At 41.2% G+C, this 21,252-nt stretch overlaps 1 protein-coding gene across 4 annotated transcripts in view; it reads right to left on the bottom strand.

The window, feature by feature from the left end:
• The window catches only part of LOC135704478 (zinc finger protein 236-like), a 29,028-nt gene extending 10,784 nt beyond the window's left edge, over positions 1–18,244 (bottom strand). For 2 of the 4 annotated variants that reach the window (XM_065225958.1, XM_065225959.1), the window contains exons 1-3: positions 17,634–18,244; positions 15,820–15,943; positions 3,674–4,990 (exon numbers count right to left, since the gene is read on the bottom strand). In XM_065225958.1, coding sequence (XP_065082030.1) covers positions 3,674–4,990; positions 15,820–15,943; positions 17,634–18,088 — 1,896 coding nt within the window. In that variant the 5' untranslated portion in view covers positions 18,089–18,244. Of the gene's footprint in view, positions 1–3,673; positions 4,991–15,819; positions 15,944–16,103; positions 16,395–17,133; positions 17,544–17,633 lie in introns of those variants that run through there. The other 2 variants (XM_065225961.1, XM_065225960.1) reach the window with 2 other exon arrangements.
• Between the last annotated feature and the right edge of the window lie 3,008 nt (positions 18,245–21,252).

Below are 21,252 nucleotides of genomic sequence, written 5' to 3'. Positions count from 1 at the left end.
TTAAGAAAATGGAATGGCTAAAGGCGTATAAAGCGAACCCCACACGTATCAATATATTGACGCGAAGGGGAATTATTGACATTAATATTGATGATGTGGATACAGGAATATTGTCAATACCGATGTATTGTCATCAATATTTAATGTATTGACAATACGATTATTGTCAATAAAAGCAATCGTGTAGGGTTCACTTAAGAGCTGCGTTATGTTAGACGAAAATATTTCATAAGTCGCACTTATGAAATTCATATTTGTCGTTCATAAGTCGAGTCTTATGAAATTCTTAAGTCTATTTGCCTCAGTGTAATGAACATTACGAAACAATTCAAGCTGAAAATTGCATTAGGTCCTAAGTAACATTGACAGCGGCTCCGCCGGGATGTTCTGAGGCATAACATCCGTGATCACGCCTTCCTTCGGAAGGGAAGTAAAGCCGTTGGTCTCCGGTTCATGAGTAGATGGGTCGATAGGTAGGGTCCAGGTGTGGAAGCTGCCTCCCTGGCATCGGTAGCATTGGTGCTCAGCACGCAAAACAAGATCGACGGAAAACAAATCAAGGAAAAAAAAGTAACATTGAGAGATTCTCTTCGTCGACTTTCTCTTTACACCCTTCACAGCCATTTTAAGACGTTCCCAGCTCTTTTCAGCTCACAAATCGACGAAAGAAGCTTTTATCTATCTTCTAATACGAGAAACATCACAAGAAACGGTTCTATACCCAACCTATTAACGAAAGAGAAAGTCGATGAAGAGAATCGATCAATGTTTCTTAGTGTTCTTTTCCTTTATATAACGTCGGTCTCTGTTCTGTCGGTGCCAATCACCGACGGACATCGATTGCCATCCATTGACGGCAATCGAATGTGCAGGAAGGCAGCATCCACACCCGCGTAGAATATCGCACCCATTCGACACACATGGACCAGGACCAACGGCTTTACTTCCCTTCCGAAGGAAGACGTGACTAGAGATTTTTATGCCTCAGAAAAATCCCACCGACGTCGGCTGGGATTGAACCCAGACCCATCGGGGTGTTAGAAAGCAGTCACGCTTACCACTACACCACCGGCGCTGGCAATGTTTCTTAGTACCTAATGCAATGTTCAGTTTGAATTGAGGGGGTTAGAAGGAAAGGGGTGTAGGTGACTTTGATCAATTCTCTTCATCGACTTTCTCTTTTGAGAGTCACAGCTTTATTAACAGATTATGTGCTATTTCTGCCACATAGTTTAATAAAGGAGGTTCTAATCTAGCATCCAGAATGGCACACGAATCAAGGAATGTGTTTGCAGCTGAATTATTAACGCAATTGTGCACGGTCCATACAAATTTTAAAAATTTTGTATGGAAAATTGTCTACGCAGGGGAAGGGGGGGAAGAATCCCAAAAAAACTGTCTACGTAGTTAATGAACAGCCCCTTAATGGCTCAAGGGGGTTTCCCATCTTTGAAAATATAACAATAGGAAATAATTAATTTTTTCGATATACGATAAAGAAGGGAACATTCCCTTTTTTCTATATATAAAAGCCTGTATAAAAAAGAAAATAATCAATTCGTTAAATATATGATAAAGAAGGGAATATTGCCTTCTTTGAAAATATAACAAAAGGAAATAATTAATTATTGGATGAACGATAAAGAAGGGAATATTCCTTTCTTTGAATATATAAAGGAGAAAATAATTTATTCTTTGGATGTATGATAAAGAAGGGAAGGGAATATTCCCTTCTTTTAATATATAAGGAAAATATGTAATCAATAGCTTTTGGCAAGGGACTCGGGGTAATGACCATTTGGAATAATGTTATAAATTTGTAATCGATAGTTCAACGTTCCATGCACCGATTTTTCAATCCATAACGAGAAATTCTTCAACTCAGGTCTAGACTCAGGTCGAACAATTCAGGCATAACATTTGATAACGGCACAAAAGCATTTGTAAACAAACTTTCTAAGGCCCTTTACAGCGAACCAAAGTACGCTCACGCAAACCAATACCACTTTCAGAAAGGTGATAGTTGCCCCTATCCGATAATGTTGTTGGTTTGCGTGGGCGTACTTTGTTTCACGTGTAAAGGGCCTTAGAATGTTTGTTTACAAATGCTTTTGTGCCGTTATCAAATGTTATGCCTGAATAAGGTTTAACAGTTTCCGACTGGTATTGCATATTGAATTGGATTGCATACTAGACCCTTTGACTTTTTAAATGGTGAACGAAGTGCTCGAAAACTTGAAGGTTGTCATTTTCTAAAGAGCTTTAAAATGGTTTGGAATCGATAAATACATAGTTCCATAAAAGTAAACGTAGTGTATCATCAATTTAGTAAAGTGAAACTAATCAGAGAGTTTAATCACAGACAACAGACATAACACTTTGAAAAAGTTTTTCATGAAAACATAGTATCTCAAAACATAGGACCTCAGTAACGACATCTCTCGGACTTCTCGCGTAAAACAAGCTTGCTCGCTTGCAAACTTCAAAATTCCAATACAAAATTATCATTTGTATTCAGTATAAATTCCAAAACGAAATTTCCTTCTAAAAATGTACCCTTCTTTTGACCCCTTGCTGTTCTTTCATTTGTCTTAATTTCGGGGTAATGGCCATTCGGGGTAGTAGGACATTCAGGGTAGTGGCATTCGGGGTAATGGCGTTCGGGGTTATGGCGTTCGGGGTAGTGACATTCGGGGTAGTGTCACAGAATCGTGGAAACTGCCTTCCTGCACATTCGATTGCCGTCTATGGATGGCAATCGATGTCCGTCGGTGATTGGCACTAGATTGCGGAACAGAGACCGACGTTAAATAAAGGAAAGAAGAAGAAGAAGAAGTATGACGCGCCTGGCATAGATGGCCCACAGCGACTCACGAAGAGCTACTGATTCCGATCAATAGCGGTGCGGCTTCTTCCTCCTTCTGTGGATGCTCATGTGGGCTGCAGCTCGCTGCTTGCAGGCAGCCTTTCGTTGTGCACTGGAGAACAATGTTCAACACCACGCGCCAAAAGCACTGCTGCTGTTGATGCCGACGACCGGACACCACCACACACGGTGATTGGAACTGAATCCGATCAGCGGTTGAGGGCAGCCTTGATAGCTTTCGTTATGTACTGGATAGCACCATCACTCACCACGCGTTGATTGAACAAACACCGTTTGGTGAGACCGGATGGAATTCAACTTTGAAATCTGTGCTATTGAAATCGCTTTTCGCAGACAATCGGTGATAATTTTAATTATCATAGCAAAAGTTGCATATTCGTGCAATTTTCAATAGTGACATTTTGAAAAAAATATAATAAAGTCTTAATTTCAGCAGATGCATAGAAATATTTCTGATCGATTGGTGATAAAGTTATTGAAATTGGTTCAGGGGCAGCTGAGTTATTAACGTTCAAAATCTTTCATAATTTCGTTACTTGTTCCATTTTCGGTTTTCACAAAGTGTACCCCCATATAGAAATCACAGATGTAGTCCTACGTCAAAACGTTTCTTTTTGAGATTGGTCAGAAATTAAAACTTAAAATAGATGTTAAGTGTTTATTGTAACTTAAACTGGTCTACATTTGATTGACGACGAATAAATAAAGTTTCCAAACGGGGACCTCCATCCGGACCACTAATCATATCACTGTCCTAGACTGTTTGCTATATATGAAAATCCTTACCTCATCTGCCGGTGGAATCAGCGCCGTCAGCTGTTGCTGGACTTGAGTATGTCCGGCATCCATGGCCATCGACCCCAGAGTGTCATCATCCATCGGTTCCTGTTTAATCTCAATTTCATCCGGGTCGAGAATTTCTTCCTTTATTCTGACGACCTCGTCAGAGCTGCCCTTACTTTGACTGATGGACGCAACTGCACCGGGCGGTGCCGGAATCAAAGGAGGAAGTTGCAGCGTCGTCTCCGAACCGGCTTCACTACTTTCGGCGTTCGAACGAGGAACCGTCACTGTTAGTGTAGTTTCGTCGGCTTCCATTTCGATTTTCAAAAAGTCGCCAGCCATAAACGATTCCTCCGAAATTTTAGTATAGTCTTCCAGCCTTACATCGCCGTGCTTGGCAGCAATGTGTTCCGATAGGGTTTCGTAGGTCGTGGCCGTTTCCACGCAAAACCTGCACTCGAACACTTTTAGCTTTCTGTGAGCTCGCAGGTGATATTTCAACGTCGAAGGCGAGATAAACGTTTTGAAGCAGACCAAGCACCGCAGCAAATTGTCTCCGGTATGAGCACGAAGGTGAATCTTCCAATTGGATCGGTCGTTGAACTTCTTGGCGCAGTACTCACAGGTGTACAGATTTTCCTCCGTGTGTAAATTCATATGACGACGTAGCGTGTACGAGTTCCGAAAGGGTCGTGCGCAGATCGTGCATTCTAACCGACCATCCGACCCATAATTCGCTGGAGCGGTCACCTTCTCGACTTCCTTAGATGCAGATGATTCGGCCGAATCGGAAGCTGTCGGCTTGGAAGATACCTCCGACGTGGTAGCAGCTAAACTGGATAAAGGCTTCACGCTGATCGTGGGCTTGGGAGGCGGTGTAGCCACTTTATCCGGTTTCGGTGATTCATCCACGGCAGGGGATTTTGTCCCGATTTGAACTACGCTGGGACTGGCACTGGTATCGATTGGAGCATTCGAGGTAACGCTAGTAATTTTCGGCAGCGGTGCAACGGTCGCTCCATCCGAACCGACAAACTCGCTCTGGCTGACAGTGTTCTCATCGGAGGAACCGTACAACTGCAGCTGGAGATCTCGGATCTCATTCGATTCCTGATATTCCACCGGTCGAATGCTAGTGTTCGGTGCGTCATTTGCCTCCACCGGAACGACGACCTTCTCTTGGCAGGCGCTGTCACCGTCGAGGATGGTACGCAGGAGTTCATCATTTTCGATGCATTTTTCACGGAACTTGCTGTACTCGCTCAGTTTAGAGTCACATATTGCACAAATGGACGCCGGGTAGCTAGCTTTTAGCGTGATCTGAAAGAGAAAGGGTAACGGAAAAATTGGTAAGTTTTCGTTTAAATCGTTTCTTTTCTTGGATTCAAATGTCAATGCCGAGTAACAGCGAATTTTATTAAAAAAAAATGAGGACCATTGTGAGTTTTACTGCACGTACTGTTACCACTATGTAATTCGTTTAGTTTTTCTTTATATGCCTGCTTGTTACGTTTGAGACAGGAATTCATACGATGACCCTCAATATTGTATAAGAAACATTTCGACAGTGAGCATGCATAAGGGCGTATACGCGATGATCGATTCTCTTCATCGTTTTTCTCTTTGCATTGCTACAGCTAAGCGAAACAATTTTGTAGAATTTGTTCAATGTAGAGTTGTAATAGGTTGTATTGGCTTTCAAAAACAACAACAAACGCATAGACAAACGTTAAATCTAGCGAGTTATTAAGAAAAGAGAAAATCGATGAAGAGAATTGATCATCGCGTATACGCCCTTATGAATGCTCACTGTCGATTTGTTTTTTAGTTAACCATTATGTCAAGCTTCTGCATTCATTTTCCATCAGATGTCACTGCTGTTGTTTGCGGTGACATCTATCGGAAACTACGCATAATATGTTTTTCGTTAATTCTAGATAGAGCTGGAATTAGGGTCTAACAGCTTTTGTAAACAATGACTTTTCTCGATAATTTCTAGGAATTCAAGGCACACCAACGCAAACCAACATAACCATCGAGTAGGGGAAGATTTCCCCTACCCGATGGTGATATTGATTTGCTTGGGCGAGCCTTGAGTTTCAAGAAATCATCGGGAGAAGTCATTGCTTACAAAAGCTGTTACGTCCTAATTCCAGCTCTATCTAGAATTGTTCACAGTGCAGTGCAAAACATGTCTGCACTCTGAAAAATCGTCACGTCCGATTTACGTGAAAACATAGGTGGTTTTCGTCCACCTTATTTTTCACGTAACTTTTACCGCAATTCAACTTCGATTATCTACGTAATTATTCAAGTAAATAAGACCTGATTTCCACGTACTGCCTACGTGAAATCGGAGTGAAAACTATTGGAAAACAGGTAACTTTTACGTGATATTCCGTTTGGATTAAAATGCTTTTCACGTAATTTGTACGTGAATTTTGGAAGAGAATAATGGAACTTATTTGTAGAAGCAGTCAATATTATGTAATTTCATCGGGCAGATATAAATTCCTACGTGTTTGAATTGATACTTATATCTACTCATAAAATTGCAAATTATTGACTTCTTGGTAGGTAGAAATGATTGAGATTTTTGTTCATTTCTGTCTAAATATTAATAACTGTTTGCAGACTTAAAATGCGGATGCCACCGTCTGAAATTATAAAAATAGAAAAAGGCTACATATAATCATAAATGAATTAATGTAAATGACTCAAATTACTGCTGCTGGGTTAATTTTGAATTTTTGATGTGTTCTTCCACCACGCTTGGTGACGCCATATTGACTTTTTTTTTGCGTACCTGAAAATCACGTAAATCTCGTTTCGCGGAAATATCGAAGTCCCAAACACACAAACACAAATACACTAAATCTGTTTATGTGAATATACGGTAGATTTCACCAACATGACGTGTAATGCAGGTCAAAGTTACTAACGCCACGTAACATTTGCGATTTTCTAAATACAGATATTTCACGTAATTCGGACGTGAAGATTTTTAGAGTGTGGTACCTCTATATATGCATTTCGATTAACAACCGAAGTCCCTCATGTTTTACATATTCTGTACAAAAAATACTTTCTAAGTCCCAACCCTGACTGGATTTTCACCGTTTTTTTTTTATGAATGGGGCGGGGCAGAAAGTATCTTTTGTGCAGAATATGTAAAAAATTAGGAACTCTGGATGTTAATCTAAATGTATATATTGAGGTACCAGACATGTTTTGCAGTGTCAGATACTCTATTTAGTAGTTTGTGAGAGGGAAATCGCAAATGGAAAGTGCAGGTCGCTGCGATAATCGTCTACTTGGAGCATATTTCGCATATATTGTGAAACAGTGAAAAAGTTATCTAATCGGACATCTTCTTGTAGTGTTTACTAGAATTACTCAGAGGGAGAGATGGGCGAAGGGAATGTTTTGAGCCAAATAAACTTTAAAAATCTGAGCCTATCGATCATACCCATTAGAATTTTGCCGAGGGTTTCTTATTAGGTTAAATTTGAGAGTATTTCAATCGAACAGACATTCAATCACCTTTATGTTTTGTGTGTTTCTCAAATTCAACTAGTTTTTGGAATCAAAAGCAATATTCTAACTCTATTGATTAATTGATGGCACCATGAAATACGCAAAATATTGCGCATTTCTTGTGTTTACTGTTGTGTTATTGTCAGTATCAGACGCTCTATAGTATACAACATCCAACTCCTCCTTGCGTATAAGAGCATCTACACCGCTGTTTCTAAATTAGTTTTGGAAACCGAGTTAGCATGAGTTCCGTCTGTGGCAAATGCGCAAAACCATGGCGTTTTACCACAGGATGATTCACCTGAAATGCGGCAGAACAAAGTTGAACAAGGCTTTTCTGAATATTGTCCACACTAGCCCGAACTTGTTTTGGATGTGCCACGAGTGCGCAAAGCTGATGAAATGTGCTCGGTTCAAAAAGGCGGTTTCGTCGTTTGGTAGTGCGATTAATTCTATCACCGAGAGACAGGAAATCGCACTCGCTGAGCTTAGAAAGGAAATGACTAAGCAAGGCCAGCAGATCGCTCAGCTGTCGAAACGAATCGCATTGACAACTCTAACACACAACGGCACCGCGATGAAGGCTCGCTCACCAGCAAACCGCTTGTTGGTGGTACTATAAAACTGTAATGGATGACAATGTCTTTACCGAGGTCCTTACTGTTCCTGAACCCACCGAGCTGTTTTGGCTGTAGCCTTCTCGTATACATCCTAGCGTGAAATCGGAATCAACCGAGAAGCTGGTCAAAGGTTGTGTACAGTGCGATGATCCGATTAAGGTTGAGCCGCTAGTTAAAAACTACTAGGGACAGCCATATGGGGTTGTACGCAATGGTGACGTAGGGCTACGTGGTCTTATATAATAAATGTTATTTGTTTACTGCAGCAGGAGCTTGTGTTTTGTGTAAGAATAGGAATTTGAGCGGGGTTCTCTCTGTTCATACTCTTTTGTATGACGCCCTTGACATAGATGGCCCATAGCGACTCACGAAGAGCTCCTGATTCCGATCAATAGCGGTGCGGCTTCTTACTCCTTCTATGGATGCTCATGTGGGCTGCAGCTCGCTGCTTGCAGGCAGCCTTTCGTTGTGTACTGGAGAACAATGTTAACGCCACGTGCCGAATGCACTGCTGCTGCTGCTGCTGCTGATGCCGACGACCGGACACCACCACACACGGTGATTGGAACTGTATTCGATCAACGGTTGAGGGCAGCCTTGATAGCTAGTTGCTTGCGGGGACCTTTCGTTGTGTACTGGAGAACACCACCACTCACCACGCGATTATTGAATAAACACCGCATGGTGAGACGGATGGAATTCAACTTTGAAATCCGCAGGCAATCGGTGATAATTTTAATTATCAAAGTAACAGTTGCACATTCGTGCAATTTTCAATAGTGACGTTTTGAAAAATTATAAATCTTAAAGTTATCAGACGCGTAGAAATATTTCTGATCGATTGGTGTTAAAATTATTAAAATTGGTCCAGGGGCAGCTGAGTTATGAACGTTAAAAATCTTTCATAATTTTGTTACATGTTCCATTTTCGGTTTTCACAAAGTGTACCCCCATATAGAAATCACAGACGTAGTCCTACGTCAAAAAGGATCCGATATCAGCCGTATGAGCTTCATCTCGTACAAACTCGCGCCCTAACTACAGGAAGTTGCTCTTACATCGGATACATGGCCGAAAAGAATTTTGTTCCGTGAATTTGAAGACGGTTCAACAAACATGTGGATGCCTCGTTTGAACACGCCTACCATCACGATCTCTCGACTCCCTTCGAAAATCAGAACGCACTGCCTGTCGCATTATGGGAGACCTCGAACCACTCGATCCAGTCGTGCTAGCTGTTTACCGCCATCAAAGTCGTTATATTTCCTGCCATCAGCGTCTTTCTGGCGGGTCTCCCAAGCTTCACAAGTATGCATACATTAATTACAGTAATTTGCCTAATCAGCTTCCGTGTTCCAGTGCATCGCCTCAAGCATCTGCCGGCTGCTTCCAGTTGAGAAGCACTTCTGATACTGCTCATTTACAACATCCGCTTTACTGTTCGAACAAACCTAATTCAGGGTGTCGACTCATTCACAATTTTGAAATTCCCTGATTTTTCCAGATATTTTCCAGGTTTTGTAAAAAAAAATCCAGGTTACAAACATACACTTAAGACTATCATCTCCATTATATCACAATTAGTTGATACTAAGAATCAGTTCCTGCAAGAACAATTAAGCCATATAGAAGACTTTTTCAATTTTTATTAACGAGATTTTTAGAAGACACAGTTAAATATGGTAGACAATTTGAGATGGTTATGGTGAAAAATAGTTTCCCAAGTTTCCCCCAAATGGCGAGATTAAGTCTTGTTCCTTAATTATGCAAAGAATTGAGGAAACGTCAGTACCAAACCAATTTTATTACACGAAAACCACATTACATTCATTATTTCTTCAGCAGATTTTTTTTTTTATTTGTGAGATTTTTAGCTATAGGCTAGTTTATCTCTTTTCTTCAGTAGATGAATTTCTTCTTCAAGTTGTTGTGCTTCTCGCTTAGCGTCCTCCAAGATCTTTGCACGTTTAGCTCGTAATGCCTTGGCTTCGGCTTCCCCCTTCCTCTTCTGCATAGATGCTTTTTTTTGTGATTTTTAGCCGTAGGCTAGTTTATCACATTTGATAGTAGAAGGTCAGGCTTAGGGCCTGCCTCTAAGGAAACGTTTCAGTCTAACATTAACGTAACGTAAAACTGGCTCTGAGACAACATTTAAAAAAACTTAATGTAAAATGGGAGTTACATCGGGACTGTGGTGAGAAATGGATGCGCGAACAAGGTAGAGCTCCACCGTAAGAGACAGTGCCCCAGTCCGGCAGAGATACCCCGACGGCAGGAAAATAGGAAGGTGAAAGAACACGGACAGCGCAGCCAACGACGAGAGTGCTAGATTTGGTTGTACAGGTGAGCGTCCTTCAAGAAAGCAATCAGTGCAGCCAGCGTCGAGGGGTCGTTACCAAGTAGCTCCCTGATGTTCTCTGGGAGTCGGTGTTGTTCGCGTAGCCTCTGAAACTCTGGGCAGACACACAGCACGTGTTCCACCGAGGCAGGGATGCTGCAGATTGGACAAACCTTGTGGAAGGGTGTCCCACCAAAATTGTGGGAAATCCTCGCATGGCCGGTCCGGAGTCTTGAAATGATCCGTTGGTCCTTGTACTTGTGGCTGTCTAGCCAGGGTCGTACGGTTTCTTTGATCTTTCTCAGGAAAGTGGTCCGCGACTGAAACCACTGCCAGGCTTCCATGATAATATTCGCGATCCAACGCTTGACGTCTAGGAGTGGTACGTTCCTGGTGAAGCGAGGACCAGATGGACCGGATCCCGCCAGCCTGTCCGCAGCCTCATTTCCAGGAACACCGCAGTGCCCGAGAATCCACGTAAAAACGGTTGAGGGTGGGGCATATCGTGTAATGGCTTGTATCCAGGGGTGGCTCGGGGCTTCGGCTTCCAGCGCCTGGATGACGCTGTGGGAGTCCGTTAGCACAAGGATCGGTTGATCTGCAGGAGTGATGGCTGCATCAAGAGCATAGATGCTTGTTATCCAGCCAATGCCTCCTTCTTTCGACGCTCTTTATCCTCCACAAACAACGAATGTGCATTTCTTGCTCTTAAAATCAGAGCTTTTGATATCTCCACTTTCTCAATGCCTCCTTTCTCACAAACCGCATCGTACACCTTTCTGCGTACGACAACAGACTCTTCCTTCATATTCTCGAAAAGGCATTCTGAATTGATGGAAAACTCTCGTTCAACATTAGAATTTCCGTGTGATAAGCAGCAAACCATTTGAACAATCCTGAGCAGCTCCATAATGGCATCTTTCAGAAATCACGCCAAAATGCATCCACTCGAGTTTGTTTTCTGTTGTAGTTTTTAAAGATACTACTTTGACAGATCACTGTACGTCGGTTTTCCACATCTGCAAAAACACCACTTACTTTACAGTGGATTGTAAGGATGCTTAGCAACTTTTCCATTCACCGCTCTGCAACAGTTTTGTCCAAAGCAATAGTTGTAGGATCGACCGATGAACATGCTCTAGTAAGAGAATACGTCAACGGGGATCTGACAAGCAGTTTGATGACTATGGCCTTCAAAAAAGTTCTGCATTCATCTCGGAATTCGAGATGAACATTTCAAAATGTCCTATCTGCATTGATCGATTCTCTTCATTGACTCAGCTGCAAAACCTTTCCCTCTTGTATTTTACGTTTTGGACGCTAGATAAGAACCTCTTTTATCAAACTATGTGGTAGAATTTGTGCGAAATCTGTTTGCATAGCAGTGTTTATGAAAAGAGAAAGTCGATGAAGAGAATCGATCAAAGCAGATAGGACCATTTGAAATGTTCATCGAGAATTGTAGGATGTCCTTCTCATTGATGTTTCGAATTTAACTTAGTGCTTTCTTTACATCAAAACCAAGAACAATTTTTTTCGTTAGCAGATGATTTTAGCTGTCGTTAACTGCTTCTGCTGTCAAAGCTGAAAGCTTTTGGAGAATTTCTGGCTTCATGAATCTTTCCGCCAGGTTCAGTAAAGTGCGATACATAGTCTCGCAGAAACGGCTTAATTGTGTTAGTGAAATGTGCAAATGTTTAGTGGGGTTCGTATTTCATTGCAATGTTTATCTTTTTACACGAAACCGCTGTTGGCACTGACGTCAATCTCACTGTTGACAGCAGGGAATGTTGAGTGCTCAGCAATGTTTACAATAGTTTTGCTTCTAACACCAGCAGGCTACCTGTTGGCACATACCTTATATGAATTCATTGGTGTGATGTCGCCAATATGAGGTGTTGGTGAAAAAAGCGATTTGCCTTGCGTTAAAACTGTCATTGGACGGATGAACGCATAGTAGTTTAGATTGCACTTTTTCGGTACACAATCGGTAAAAAATATTCAGAATAAAGTTACTTTTACTAAATTTGGAAGGAACGATGCATAAGCAAAAAAATTCCCTGATTGTTTCGAGAATTCCCTGATAATTCCCTGATTTTGGCAGGGAATTTAGAGTTCCCTGATAATTCCAGGTTTTCCAGGTTTTTCCAGGTAGTCGCCACCCTGTAATTCATACTCGGGACGCACAATAGACCGCTCTTTGGGAGCTGCTGGTTCCTCCAGCCCAGTCGTATCGATTCCTGCTTTGAACCCATGCCTGCTGGGGTAAGATGCAATCACGCTTACCACTACACAGTGTTGGAAAAATCATTTTCAAAAAAAGTTCTATCACAGCTCATTGCAGAGATAAATCCCAAAGGAACTTCTCACAAAGAGTTCGCGAACGAAAGATGAAAAAAAGTTCATGAAAGCGTAGAGCGAGAGAAATTTTCATTTCGTATCGCGAAAGATCTTTCGTCCCTCCATCTCACATCATTTCACACGTACTCGTGATTCGAACCAACCAAATATCCCCTCAGCTTTGTTCTTTTTTTCCAGCGAGTAAAGGTAGGCAATGATCATGCGAGAGTGTCTGTTTGTTTTCTTCTCGTTCTCCGATATTTTTCGCATCCTTCACATTGAATACCATTTCCAGAGAACTTTGAGATTTGGGCATAATTGCTTTTGTAAACAAACACGTCATTCAGCGATTTCTCACGAATCAAAGCACAATCTAGCGAACTATACTATACCAAATGAATCATTCCTCTACCTGTCTGTGTTGTTAGTTTTTTAGATTGAACTTTAATTCACGAGAAATCGGCGAATTAAGTGTGTGTTTACAAAAGAAATTACGCCCTAATCTCAAAGTTTTCCGGATTTATTTATAGTTTTAGTTCTCAATGCAACCAGCTAATAGTAGATACTTGTAACCAGTGCTGTAAATTTTCATATCATTCGATTGAAGATGAACCACTACAACCATAGAGGTAACTCTAAGACCACTGGGTCCCGAAGAAAATCATTATTATTTTTGGCTCACTCAGTACCAGAACAACGGTCCCAAGCAGTCCCAAGCTATTTCACTCACCCCTGCATGTTCTCCATGAATCCACACACCCCTGATGTTATCTGTCAAACTTTCATAGCGAATCAACATAGTGTAGTAATAGAATTTCAACTAGAATAGGATACGTTAATCGTTTGCTTGGGACCAATAGGCTACTAAAGTGGTGAGCCAATTTAAAATCGTTAGTTTCGTATTGATTGTTGCTACAACCATTCAATCAATTCTGTGTAAACGAATTCTCACATGTCACTGTCAATTGAGTCACTCAGTATCATTTGATATACGACAGTGGAGTTGGAAGAAATCCAGGAAAATGGTCCCGAACAGACAAGTCGACCCGATGTCGGATCAATGTAAGGCTAATTTAAGGTCGATGTCGACCCAATGTCGTGTTAATGTCGGGTCAATTTTGGGTTTATGTCGGGTCAACATCGGGTTGGGGTTTGATAGAAGTCAGGTTGGTGTCGGGTTGGCTTAGCTTTTTCGCCGGAATGTCGACCAGAGCTCCGTTTGTGTGTAGGTTACACTCAATCGAATGATATATAGCGTTTCTCAAATGAGAATGATCCATGCCTTCGTCAAATGACTAAGCAACTGATATCACCCATTCGGAGGAGGTCCCCTTTGATAGCGAATAGCTACTTTTCTCATTTTCATCAAAAATGTTCAAATGATTTTGAGAATTTACAGCACTGGTAATAGCACAGTGAAAAAGTTCACCACCACCTATATTCCCAACCATCCCCCTGCATATAATTATTGCATAAGAGCTTACAGGAACGATATTACGAACACTAGTGATGAGAGGAGCCATGCATTAACTGTATTTCGTGAAAATGAGGATACATTAGGCGCTCCTCCTTCCGCAACCCCCTATCCTGATAACGGCTACTTTAAACAACAGGCGCCAGTAGACAGCCAGGTACCAGACTTATCAGTCTTTAGAGATTGTATTGATTTACTCGGGATAGCTTTCTGTCTATAATCTTTCCCTTGTGAAATGTGCAGTGCAATTTTCAAGAACGAATGTGGTGTAAAGAGATAGAGAGAGAAAATGATCTGATATTTTTCGTATCCTCACGTTGGTGATTCGAGTTAAAAAAGTTCGCGATATCTCATTCTCTCATCCCAGAAAGTTCGCTCAGGAAATATTGGAGTGTGAAACTAGTGAGGGAAAGTTCCCAAGAGAAAATGTATCGCAAGCGAAAATGATATTTTGGTGAGAATTCCATCACTGCCACTACACCACCGGCGCCGCTTGACCAGTAATTTGATCTACTGTATTCCATGTCCTTAGTTTAGTGCATGTCGTATTACTCCATAACTATTAATAAATGATGAAGAATTCGGTTTTGATACAGCTGTCATTCTTGCCTTCATCGCAAGGATTCGATTCTAATTGAAAGGTCCCGCTATCTATACCCTTCGAAGGGATAGAAAACGCGCCCCATTGACAGTCAAAATTGGATTCCTTAGCACTAAAAATTAAGCAATGACTCTGAAAATAACCATGAATCAGAACCTTAGCCTTAACCACTTCAAACTATAGGGAACAATGAATAGAAGATTAGGAATCACATCGCTATTTGCTTTGGTCCAAGCAATCCGAGGAGGCACTATTAACAAGGTATAAAAAGCAACAAGGACTAATTTGTGTTCCTTTGATTACTGAAGAATCCTGTTCCCCTAGTGTGAAGCAGTCAGGACTAGAATTCAGTGTTGGTCTTGCATCCCGTAAAGTATCACGAAAAGTTGATCTACCTACGTTATGCTATAATTCTCATCGAAACCTGGCTCGACGACAGAATTCATTCCTCACATTGCACCACTAAAACTGGTAGTCTATTTACTGTATTTTGCACCGTAATATCATGGACAGACATACAAAGCACTACCGTTGTACTGCTTTAATCTTGCACCTCAAATTGAACTTATTGAGGTACTTGATTGAAGAAGTACCACGCAAGTATACTACCGTTCTTCGCATGTCGGTCCCATAGTCGTTTTTGTCAAACCTGAGGATTTCAATGCAAATGGTAGGTAACTACCCATATTTTCATAATACATACTGGATGAACTCAACAACTTTGTTCTGAAAAAGTTTGGAAAGACAGTCAAATTGGCTGTCCCATTACATAAGTAGCAATGGTTCATTCGAAGCAACCTTAAAACGAGATTTTCTCGGCTTGCTGATTTGCGCTATGAGACGGACATGCGAAGAGCGGCAGCATAATGATGTTTATAAAAGCCTGAATAGTACCAAATCGCATCTTGATTCCGGTATATAAACGTTAGCCTTCCTCTGGAGCAGTTCTGATTTACAAGAGCATATAGCTATAAGCATTCCAACCGAAAATCTTATTTAGGGCGTGTTGAGAACCACATGAAGTCGGTGAAAGTCCCGGGGTCTACAAAGCCTAAATTTTGGCTTGCATGCCTTCCAACTAAATTGCGTTCTGAATTCCAATCGTTAGTCCGTTCCCGTCGAATGGGGTCTATTTTGAATGCTTTGGTTTTGTATTCAAACGTAAAATATCTGTAAGCCTTTAGGAAGGATTTGGCTGAAAAAATAAACAATTTTACTATTAACTACAAGTCAACTCACCTTCACGGTAGTACATTCATAGATTTTTTGCAGCAGGCTGTCATCCGGGCCGCTATCATCTTGAAATGGTCTGGTTAGCCGCACCTCCTTGCCCAAACATAGACGGCAGATTTTCGTTGAGCTTCTGCAAAATTCAAGAACAAAAGCAAGAGATGGCCATCAGACTAACTGTATAGTTCATTTGGATACGATTGTTTAAACGAAACAACCAACAAACAAAAAACCAGTTTCCATCTCAGTAAAGTATGAAACAGAACAGGCAAAACCAAATTAAATAAACCAACATCATCGATCCTTCTGTGCGAAACATCACTAACAGCAGCCAGCAGCTCGCAACACACAAAACAACAATAAAAAAAATTGCCCGTAGTCGTGAACATTCCACCAGCACTATACCAGCTCTTCATTGAAAGCACGCTACGAAAGAGCCATTGTTCTGTGCGATACATACAGGTTCTCCGATGCTCGTTGAACGTCGATTCGTTTCGGTACAGTCAAGCTACCCTGCGCCGTGCGCTCGTTCGATCCAAGGAGAACAATAGACGTGTTTTTTTTTTTCGTTCTGCCATCTCTGTCACTCCGCCATACAGAGTTGAACACTATCGCCATCGCCGCTGCTGCTAAAATGAGGAAACTAATAAAAAATAACCGTCCGTCCAATCGAACCACCAGCAGGAGAAAAACAAACACAAACACGCACACACTACCAAAGGCCGTCCATTATTTCGACGGGCGGTTGTAGGTATTCAGTGACGGGGGAGAATCTGTTAAGACAACAACGACGAGAGAATGAAACATTCATCGTACGCAGCTAAGCCAAAAGCAGATTGTATGCGACTGCTGGCTGACCCATGCTGCCTGTTTGCCTGCCGACCAACCGAGAAGATCTCGCCTCTGCGAAGCAATAACCGCCTAACAACAATGCTAGCAAAAAGAATAAGAAGAAGCAGTATACTTCGACCGCCTTTGTGTGTTGTCTTTTGTGTTTTGTATCTTCTCTCAATCGAGTTCCCTCCGCACGGTCCGCTCGTTCCTTGCCTCTTTGTCGTATGTTCGTTGCTTCACAAAACACACCAACCCAATACCAGCAAACAAACTGGTACGTTCTATTGCTGCCGTCGACGAGTGTGTTCGGTCGGCCTCAATGAGGTAATCTATGCGATGGGGATCAATGGTGGAACCGACGAAGTGAGAAAAAAAGAAGGAAGAAGCACCCTCCGCCGATCCATCCGATCCACATAACTATCGTCGGTAGAACCTCATGGAGAAATTCGTTCGTATGTGCGCTTGCCACAACGTAGAACAGATACTCACATTGCCAGATTCCTCCGCATGTTGTTCGAATGTTCCACCAAGCTGCTTCTTTCTTTCAACGCACAATAGGCGCTTGAACAAGTTGCAAATTCCACCTGGAAAAAGTCCTGTTTTTACCAATTTCACCATCCACCCTTGCACGAGGCTCGATTGTTTACATTTTGCACTTCGACGGGATCGGCTATGATGATTTTCGTCGATTATGAGAAAACTCACTGCTACTCAAAGAAAAAGGTTCTGAATGTGCTCCTCGCTGATGCTGCTGGGAACAAATTTTGAATGGAAATGCAGGTTTTCTCTATTTGCTCCGCCACCCGAACAGTATTGGTGCTATTTTATGTATCTCGGAACCAAGAATGACCGCTCCATGTAGGTATTGGTGGACCGAATAACACCATCTTCATTCAAGCCAAAGAGAGAATCACAATCGCGCATCGACTGACAGCAGAAAATATCGACAACAAAATAGAGCCGATTACCACCATCAACAATAAACTTACGTTCTGATTGTCTCCTCAAACGGATCTTTCAACAACACCTTAGGAAATGGTGGATTCGTACTCCGTGCCAACAGCAGCGATCCCAAAATACTCTGCTTAGGTTCGTGTGGGGCGGCCCCGTCCTCCACCACCACCGCCGTCGTCGGCGATGCTCTGGGTTCGACCACAACCTTCCTCACTCGTTTTAGCCCCTCACCGTTCAGCTCCAGCGACGGAACCCAATCCGTATTGTCGTGCTCGTACAACTGCGACGGTCGTCCAGAGGCAAAGTGCCGACTGCACACCACCGCCAGATCCCAGTCGATGTTTTTCCGCCCCACAACACGGATCCAAGCGGATCTTCGCTCGATCGATGACTGACGATTCCCATCCGATCGAATCACCGGAAAGCGATAGAACGAAACTTCCCCGTCCGACGAATTCGACGGGCACAGATTGACGCAACACTCGATCATTTTCTTCGTCCGGAAATGCGTATTCACATCCACTAGAGTTCGAGCATTTTTACAAACAACAATTATTTTCCACAATAGCAATTTTTCCGAACGAAAACGCTGACGAAACGATCCACACGCTTGAAGGAGAAAATTCTGAATGCGAAACCAGCGAAAATTAGCACACGAGTGTGTGAGTTAAAATGGAAGAGGCACGATAGGAGTACACCGTGGGAAGAGAATGCTGTCAAAAATATCGCGAGATTTCCGGGCAAATCGACAGGGTTGTGTTAAAGGGAGAAAAACATCGCCGTGGAACCCCGAGGGCGACAAAAGTCCCAAGATTCATTTATTCGAATTATACAAAAAAAAAAATCTCTTCCATTCAGGCTGTGTTCGATTTGGTGAATTTTCACTTCACACGAAAATAAATTATAATGTTCGAAAATCCCTCTGTTTTATAGGTGTTTTTCGAAATTGATTCTTGGTCTGTCAGAAATAAGTCTGGTACAATAACAGAATACATCCGAGAATACATCTTTCAAATTAAAAAAAACTTAAATCCCACCAAATGAATAGAACCGTTAGACCAACAATCAATACGAAACTAACGATTTTAAATTGGCTCACCACTTTAGTAGCCTATTGGTCCCAAGCAAACGATTAACGTACCCTATTCTAGTTGAAATTCTATTACTACACTATGTTTGTTTTGATTCGCTATGTAAGTTTGACAGATAACATCAGGGGTGTGTGGATTCATGCAGAACATGCAGGGGTGAGTGAAATAGCTTGGGACTGCTTGGGACCGTTGTTCTGGTACACGAAACGAAAATCAATTATTTAATTCATGTGTTTCACTTATACATTTTTGCCAAAGCATCAGCCTTATACATTCCATAAAACAAACCACATAGGTCCTATTAGAATGCATAAAAGGTATGTGTGACCGCTTATACATTTCATTTGACACATGATCTTTATTAACTTTTTGCAAGGCGTCTGCTTATTAGTTGACTTATACATTTTATGAATAATCAGCAATGGAAATTTGCCAAAAGGTATAAGGAGATTTCTATCCGTGTACTGAGTGAGCCATAAAATAATAATGATTTTCTTCGGGACCCAGTGGTCTTATAGAGTTACCTCTATGGTTAGACTAACATTTGAAAAGGGCTGAATTCCAAAATCACCATATCGAGAAAACCGCGTCCGCATGTTGATGGCCAAAAAATTTATAACATTTCACGGCTCCCCATTTTCTGAGTTATTTATTAGCTTTACACTGGGGGCAAGACAGCTATCGATCATGAGTAAAACTGAAGTTAATTTTGAGTAACTCGGAGTAACTCACGCTGCTCAATGACTTATATACACATAGCAACCTGATTGGTATATAGAGATTAGTGACGTTTAACGCACGCACCCTAGCGGGAGCAACACCGTGTAAAGTTGTTTATTATTTTCCTCTGGCTAACCTAAAAAATGTATGAAAGTAGATCTGTCAAAATGAGTTTGACATCGATTTGTTACGTATTTTCCTCGGATATTCACTAACACACTCTTACATATCGCACCAATACAACCGAACGTGAAAATCTCTATTGAAAATAATGTTTAAACCGACACACTAACTTTAGATTACTGGAGTCAGTAAAATTTTACTGGGTTTTTGAATTGCGGATCGCCCAGTAATCATCACAGAAATAATTTGCATTACCGAACTGTCCGTAAAGTCAATCTGTCAAAAATAACTGTTCATTCAGTAATTGGTTCTAGTTGCGTATACTGGAAAACCCAGTATTTTCTTTTTGTTTATTTCGCTGCAATTTAACTGAGAAGACAGTTATTTGGTTCATTATTATACCGTGTTACCCAGTTATATTAAAAGTAGTGAATGTGCAGTAATAAAAGCATGAATCCTGGTGCAATTCACCGTTTATAATATGCCAATTAATATGACGACTTAATCCCTTGACGTACCCCGGAATAGCGCGTCGACAGTGAAAGCAAACAATACAAACATCCATTTTGTTAATCAAAATTTGTTGGAGATCAAGGAACTGCAAAAAGAGTAAATAATTAGTGTTGGTACCAACGAAATATGTCTTCAATTTCGCTGTCGAGCTTTCCCAGTTCCGTCATGATATAATTCATGATATTATTCAAATTTTAACAAAACTGCGCGATTCAACATTTGCTCCCGGATTTTACTGAAGCTAAAATGGCGGCGGGAATAAAATTGACAGGTTAGAGTTTACAATTCGTGGTCGGTAAAACAAGGTGGCTATTTTGCTGACCAGTCGGTAAAAAAATAAAGACTACTTTGTGCACAGTAATTATTTTTACTGACTTTTCGTGAAATCACGAACATTTGGAAATTAACGACTTTCTCAGTAAATAAATGTTCTGTGTACAGTATTTTGCATCAAACGATACCGAAGTTCAGTTTGTGTTTTACAGAACGTCGGTTATTCACCTGATTTAAACTGAATTTTCAGTAAATCTTTCGTTTTACCGTGCCAGCCCAGTACAAAAAAATACCGAACAACTAAATGCTGGATTAGTGTGGATGCTGTCAAGCAAAGTAAGTTGGCGTGTTTTCTTGGAATTTCTGTATAGGGACTTTTGGGGTGATTCGATACCCGAGTAGCACACTTTCATCACAATAAGTTACAGCAACTTGTTTATGACTGAAATAAGTCGTATATAAGTTTTTACCTAGGGGCATCCCACTCTAAACTTTAGTTCAAATAATTATTAAATATTTTTAAATATCTCGTAAGTATCGCTAAGTATTTTTAAGTATTTTAATTCTAGGTTTTATTTTCATCGTAGTAACTTTGTTTTATGGCCGGTTGCTAGTGCTATGTTTGTTGTTTTTTGCTCCATCAGTTCGATAATTTTAATCGCGTGATCTGATCATTTTTTAGAGTATAAAATGAGTTTATTTCAAATGAAGTCTGCATTCATTCCAAGGGGTACGTATTTCAAATCCGCCTACGAAAGGATATAACAAAATGTATGTTTTTCAGGGATCTAAAATGTGAAAATAAAGTACACCAAATATTGTTGATCCGTTTTCTCCAACATCAGGATCCTAGAAGACGATTGTGGAACCAAAGAGCTTTAAATGTGTACAATCCCATACATTTAAAGAACATTTAATTACTTACAGTCAGTCT

Source organism: Ochlerotatus camptorhynchus, unplaced genomic scaffold, assembly GCF_037179485.1.
Source record: "Ochlerotatus camptorhynchus isolate MF236.1 unplaced genomic scaffold, CSIRO-AGI_Acam_v1.1 ptg000242l, whole genome shotgun sequence".
Classification (NCBI taxonomy): domain Eukaryota; kingdom Metazoa; phylum Arthropoda; class Insecta; order Diptera; family Culicidae; genus Ochlerotatus; species Ochlerotatus camptorhynchus.
This window is presented reverse-complemented; position numbering and strand designations above follow the sequence as displayed.